We start from the raw sequence: 6,578 nt of genomic DNA on the forward strand, positions 1-6,578 counted from the left end.
GTCGCGTGTCAGTAATCTGATGATCCTCCAACAGGTGAGCCAACAACCACCTGCAGAGACTCCGCTGCGTCATCTAATCTGCGGCTGCGCAGCCAGTCAGGTTGACCGGAAACAAGGTCACCGGCCCTTCAAAATAAAATGCTTTTACACAAATAAACAGCTTCAATAAGAAGAACTGTTTTATCGCTAATGTAGTTCATTGTTCTGATGGACAGGAGGTGAGAAATTAAACTGTAGTTTATACAAAAACTGAAAAACAATAAAGGGCATAAAAATGACACAAAAATAAACAAACAAATAGATAAACAGAATATAGTAAATTTATTTTGATGCCAAAGAGAAGGAAGGTCAAACTGTCTCTTCCATGCATCTGCAGGGGTCTTATCTCCAACTCCAACATCTTTCTGACTACATCCAGATTTAAAGAGGAGCGGCAAAAACAAAGGAGGCGGATCAGCAGAGGCAGACATGTTACTGTGGAATATCAACTCTGTTTCCTGGATACTGAGCTGATAGCATGTCATGATGGTCACTTAGCAACAGTCTTCAGTCAGAGGCCTCCTCAGAGTCTTTGCAAGACTGCAACACTGACTGCTAGTGGAGCTCCTTCCTGTCCTCAACTTTTAATTCTCTTTTGTGATAAATAAAGTCGTTTTTAAGTTAAATGAGTTGAACATTGTTTTGGATGTTTATTTTTTCAAAGTTTGATAGATGATTTTGTCATATTTTCCTGATTTTGGCCACAAAATCCAATTTGATCAGAGCGTTTTTTTCATTCCTCTTCAAAGATTTGCAGATTTGGCAGAGCATGGATGCTTTTATTACGAAAGTCTAAATAATACCCTTTCCGGTACAGCTTGTTGGGTTTGCCTGTAGTTGCCCGGGAGCCAGCTCCATAGCAACCGGATCAAGAAAGGAAAAAAAGTTGAAAGATTTATTTGTTTGTTTTTGTTTGGTTGTTTAAGGGTTAAGTAGTGAGGAAGATGAGGAGGATGAAGAATTTCCTGAGCAGATCAGGAGTTGGACACAAACTAAAAGTTTCCAGTTAGAAATGCCTTCAACGCTGATGGTGAAGCCCAAACAGGCGGAGGCGTCGAAGAGAAGCCGAGCGGCGAGGCCGGCAGCGGAGCCGCCGAGGGACAAGAGGGGCCCGGCGGCAGCGGCGGGGGCCCAGGGGCCCAAACCAAGGGCCAGGTCCTCATCTGCTGCCCCCAAACCAGCAGGAGCCAAACCCAGAACCGAGCCGGAGCGCCGCAGGGCCAGCAGCTCGGTGAGGCAGCCGGACGCCCGGGAGGGCGCCGGGTGTCCGGGTCTGGGGGAGCAGCGGGGCCCCGGGCCCGGCGGGAGGCCCGCGATCCAGAGGTGAGCACAGCGAGTCAGTGTGCGCAGTCAGTGTTTTATGGGTTCTGTAAGGGCCTTTTATGGGCAGCTACCCAGGGCGGCATCAGTTTGTTACTGACATTTTAGTGAGTTTCTGTTCAGTCGCTGTTGATAACTGGGAGAAAATATTACCTGCTTTGTGCTACAAATAAAAACGACAGATAACTGCTTGCATTGTGATTGGTTGAAGGGTGGCAGGAGGAGGGGCTTAGCCAGCACGCCGTTCCTGCTCTGGACTCTGGATGAAAGGAAAAGTCTCTAAATAAAACACAGAGAGAAAGTTATAATACAATCAGCTTCCTAAAATAATGTCCTCAGTCATTTTTTCACCAAAAGTAATTTTTCTTTTTTTCTTTTCTTTTTTTGTATAAAACATTATAAAAAAAAAAGTGGTGACATCAGAAATTTACAAATTAAATCCATATTAATAGATTTCAACTTACTGTCTTTTATTTCCTCTAAACATGTTTTTTGGTTTTAAATTAATCTGTCTATTTTATGATCATCTTGTTTAAATTCTTCATTCATGCTGTAAACAACCAGACAGAAACTTTTTACTTTTCAGGTGTTTTTGTCATTTTTCTGCTCTCCTCAGTCTGGATAAAATATCTATTTTGCTCATTTTTTGATTTTAGAGCTGAAATCCAGAAATAAATCCCGTTTATCCTTCAGTTCATTGAATGAATTACTGGTTTGGTTAAGAACCCATCATGGCTGCCTGTGTTTGTGTTTGGAGACTTTTCGTGCTTCCCGCTGTGAAACGCCGGAGCGTTCCTGAAATATCCCGCCGCTGCTGCCAGAGGCTTCGTCTCCATCTGCTGCAGGTTAATCCCACCAGGTTTCCTGAAACTGCTGCAGTCAGGCAAAACACGGTCGGTTCTGCACAACAAACTCCAGAAAAATCTGAATCAACGATGCAGAAAGAATAAACCGTCCTGGATCAGGTCCATATATTTGATGTGTTTCTGAAGGACTTGCAATAAAATTATGTTTTCAGCTCAGTTTCTGCAGATGAATTTAGGATGATGACCAGATCATCGCTAACTGGGTTTCTGTTGGCAAGAATAAAGTTGAAACTATATGAAAATGAAGTTGAAGTATTACGAGATTAAAGTCACAATATTACAAGAATACAGAGAAAAATCCCTTCAGCTTAGCCTTAGATACGCTAACTTCAAATCACACTGTAGTTTTTTACAGTGCTTAAACTTTGCATTTCTCATCTATGTGCCATAATAAACACTGTTCATGATAAACACATTAAAACAAAGCAAAAATCATCCAGAGCTCCACTGATGGATCCTGCCTCCCCCTGCTGACATGCCGCCCTGGGAAAAGAGCCGGATCATTTGAAAATCACAGTTTTTGTTGGTTTTAGTGTTTTCAGCTTCTTGTTTAAACCCTCTCTGTGTTTCAGTCACAAGGCGTTCACCGTCATCCCTCCAAACCCAAAGAAACGGAGAGAAATCCAGAAAAGTGAGTTTCCTGTTGCAGTTTGAGCCTCTGAGTATCGGTGACAGTCTGAGTAATCTCTGCCGTCTGATTGGCTGAGCAGAGGCGGAGGCAGAGCTAGCTGCTCTGGAGGAGCTGCGCCTGAGCAGAGCCATGGCTTACGTCTCCATCAACCCCAGCAGCGTTGGTGAGACACCCGAACGCCTCGCAGGCGGTGCGTTCAGGGCCGCCTCTCTGACTGCGCTTTGTGCTGCGTTCGCAGGCGGCTGCATGAGTCTGGAGGAAGTGAGGCTGAAGCAGCAACAGGAAATGATGCAAGCCAAGAGGAAACAGAAACAGGTGTGACACCTGGAACATCCTGCAGGGAACGTCCTGATCACACAGACCACAAAATGTTTAACCTCAATCTCCTGCATTTCACTGTTTATTATTAAATATGTCAAAAATGCATTTAAAAAACTGAGAAAAAGAAAAACTTTTCATTTAGGAGATAGTTTTAATGCCAAATTATTTACTTTTGTTCACTAATTTATTATTTTATCTGATTCTCTTTTCTGATTTTCTGAAGTAAATATTTGTAACTCTGTTAAGTTTCTTAAATATTTCCCATGTTCCTGAAATGTGAAATAAATGTTAATATTTACATCAGTTAGTGTGTCTGACTCTGACGCTGAATCCATCCAGGAAGTGCAGATCTTCACTTCCTGCTTGTGTTCCAGGTGAGGAAGCAGCTGATGGAAGAAGCGCCTGTTCTGACCAGGTGACCGCCCACAGCGCCTCCTACTGGCCTCACCTGGCAGCTCAACTCCTGCTGAACACAACGCCAAGGCAAAGGTTTCCATCCATCAGCAGGAACATTAGTTTTAAATGATTCGTCTGAACACTTCTGAGTTTAATTATTACACAACAAACATCTTTCAACAGTACAGCTTATGGTGGAACATCCCTCATCATGATGCTGCCACCACCATACTTTGCCATTGTTGAGGTTCTTTCCTGATGGTGGATGGAAACCTCTGATCAGAACCATTTTAAATTCTGCATTTAATCAGTAAAACCTGCAGCAGATGGTATGTTTAACGCTCTTTATAGATCATATTTTGTATAAATGTCTGCTCTATATTTTGTGTTTGTATATAAATTATGTTATAGAAGAAATAAAGTTTAAAAAAGGAGAAACAAAACAGCAACTTTATTCAATGAATGGACAGAAACGGGTTTGTTGAACCATTTAAAAATGACTAAAGAAATCAATGGATGGATGGATGGATGGATGGATGGATGGATGGATGGATGGATGGATAAATGGATGGAAAACAATTTCTGAGCTCCAAAAGTGAAACATTTTCTACTTTTGAAACTCAAAAATTAGCATATATTTTCAAGAAATTTCTGATTAATCTCAAAATGAGATCTAGATCTCAATGGGGTTTACCTGGTTAAATAAAGGAAAAAAGTTTCTGAGTTGTTTTTTTTCTAGGAAATTTTCAAGCTCTTAAATTTCCCAGTTTTTTTCTAGCAAATTTTCTGAGATTAATCTAAACAATTCTGAGTTTTCTCCCAGAAAATTTTTGACTTTTCATACTCAGATATTTTCAATTTTATGAGACTAATCTCATAATGTCCTCATCTTTTTCTTTTTCTTTTTCTTTTAGCACATTTTTTACCTTTCAAGTTCGGAAATTTCCACTTTTTTCCAGAAAATATCTGAGATCGACGTAAAAAAAAATGATTATTTTTCTAGTAAGTTTTAAACTATTTAATCTCTTAAGTTTCTACGTTTTTTCTAGAAAGTTTCTGGTAATAATCTTTAAATTTCTGCGGGTTTTTTGGTTTAAATATGCTCCTGTTTTTCTGTGTCTAATGGCTCTAACGCGCCGTCATCAGTCAGAGTCTCTGTAGTTCTGCTTTTCACCAGCAGAGGTCGCACTCTGCCTGAATCAGAGGAAGCGTCTGGGTGGAGAGGATGATGATGATGATGATCACGCAACGCTGGAGTTAAAAGAACATTTGGTTCTTTATAGAAAACCACAATAAAACCCTCCTAATTTAATCCTCACGTCTCTGGGCTTTAAAATCACAGCAGCGCTTTAATGTCGCAGTTAAACAGCGGCGGTCTGAGAGGAGCGGAAGCTGATTTTTCACTGTTTTAGTTTAAATTATTTTTGCTTTTTACGTTTGAGTTGTTTTCATCAGACGCAAATGAACAAATTAAAAGCAAACCGAGCTAAATGTCAGAGTCGTGCTTCTGCCTCCGGTATGCATAATTTAAATGTCACGTCAGGAGAACGAAACTGCAGATCTGCGCATGCGCCAGAGATCTTTAAGACGTCTGAACAGGAACAAACGCGCCGCCATGTTTGTAGTCTTTAGCTGTAAACCTTCCTGTAAAGCGGATGGTGCGTTCAGAGTCTCTTGTAAACGTCAAAACGTCAGAAAGATGACACACAGGAATGTGACTATGTTTTTTTTATTTATTTATTTTTATTATTTATCGACTGCAATCTGCCTTATTTTGTTTGACCATCTGGTTAAAGATGTTAAACAATCTCCAACTGATCTTAGTAAAAGCTTAGAACTTATTTTTTGTTCCATCTAATAAATCTGTAATCTGCAGCCACAGATGAATTGTGATCAAAAGTATCATTAAATGAATGCAAATAACACCGTTAGTGAATTTTGATAAAGAAAAAAATAATTTCAAGGTCATTATATTATGTTATTATTTTCAGTATGTTTTAGAAAATAAGTCATTCTTAAACTAAGAATTAAATTAACATAAATTTTAATTATTTTTAATATTGAAGATGTTTTATCATCAAGAAGCTGATATGAACTGCTTCTGAAATAACTGCAGTAACTAACACTTTGATAAGTCATTTTTCCTGTTTTGTGATGTGATATTAAGATGCAAAACATATTTTCAAGTTTACTTTTTCCAGCAGCAATGGAAGACTTTAAAAACGAGAATAAAGATTATTTCTCGTCCTGATTTCTCTCTTATCTTGATATTTTGTTGGGATTTTTATTCACATTGCATCTTAGAAGATTTATTTAATTAAGAAAACATTTGATGTTTTAATTTAATTTGTTGTCTGGTTTTAATTTGCTATTCTTTAATTTGCAATAGCATTTATTTGATGAAGAGAAATAGCTGAAGATTAAAATCTCCTCTGATTCTTTCTAGGCTGTTCTACGAAAGACAAAATGTGACTTTTTTATTTCAGATGTTTTGATGTGATGTGCTTAGAGTAGATTCATGATTAGTGAAAAAATGGACAGAACTGTAGTAGTTTTTGTTAGTATGACCTCTTTTCTTCAAATTTTGGCTTTAATTTAATTTCACTTTAATTCAGAATTTTGACCTTTTCTGAAGTTAAATTAAAACCAGATTTTTTTAATTTTTTAATGACCCAAATCTTCTTTCATCCTGCAGACTCTTCACCCTCTGGATGTTATAAAATACTTTTTAGTCTGTATGAAAACTTTTGGATCAAACATAATTTGAGTTTGAGTTATCAACCTAGTAGCTGAATCTTTTTTAGCCTAGACAAAAGTTCAACAATTTTTTTTATTTCTTTAGTTTATTTAGATAAAGGACCTGCAATGGACATCTGGAGAATAACTTTGGCCAGAAATAGTGAAGAACCAGATACATTTTAAAAACATGGATATGGCAGCAAATGCCAGTTTTAGCAGGTTTTTCAGTTTTTCAGCAAAGCTGGATTTAATTTCTTTGAACATAT

The 6,578-nt window shown here is 38.4% G+C and overlaps 1 protein-coding gene across 1 annotated transcript; it reads left to right on the plus strand.

Moving 5' to 3' along the window:
* The first annotated feature begins 635 nt into the window (after nucleotides 1-635).
* LOC106961034 (translation initiation factor IF-2) lies at nucleotides 636-3,688 on the plus strand. The gene is made up of 5 exons (XM_015054512.1): nucleotides 636-1,362; nucleotides 2,798-2,856; nucleotides 2,936-3,019; nucleotides 3,095-3,171; nucleotides 3,552-3,688. The coding sequence occupies exons 1-5, from the start codon at nucleotides 1,052-1,054 to the stop codon at nucleotides 3,594-3,596; spliced, it is 576 nt and encodes a 191-aa protein (XP_014909998.1). The 5' UTR covers nucleotides 636-1,051; the 3' UTR covers nucleotides 3,597-3,688.
* Nucleotides 3,689-6,578: the final 2,890 nt, after the last annotated feature.

This window comes from Poecilia latipinna, unplaced genomic scaffold (assembly GCF_001443285.1).
Source record: "Poecilia latipinna isolate Pla-1442-1.1 unplaced genomic scaffold, P_latipinna-1.0 Scaffold1256, whole genome shotgun sequence".
Lineage (NCBI taxonomy): Eukaryota > Metazoa > Chordata > Actinopteri > Cyprinodontiformes > Poeciliidae > Poecilia > Poecilia latipinna.

Coding starts and splice junctions, on each gene's coding strand:
- LOC106961034 (XM_015054512.1), top strand. CDS start 1,052: ATGCCTTCAACGCTGATGGTGAAGCCCAAACAGGCGGAGGCGTCGAAG. Junction 1,363..2,797: donor GGGAGGCCCGCGATCCAGAG/GTGAGCACAGCG, acceptor TCTGTGTTTCAG/TCACAAGGCGTTCACCGTCA. Junction 2,857..2,935: donor ACGGAGAGAAATCCAGAAAA/GTGAGTTTCCTG, acceptor TTGGCTGAGCAG/AGGCGGAGGCAGAGCTAGCT.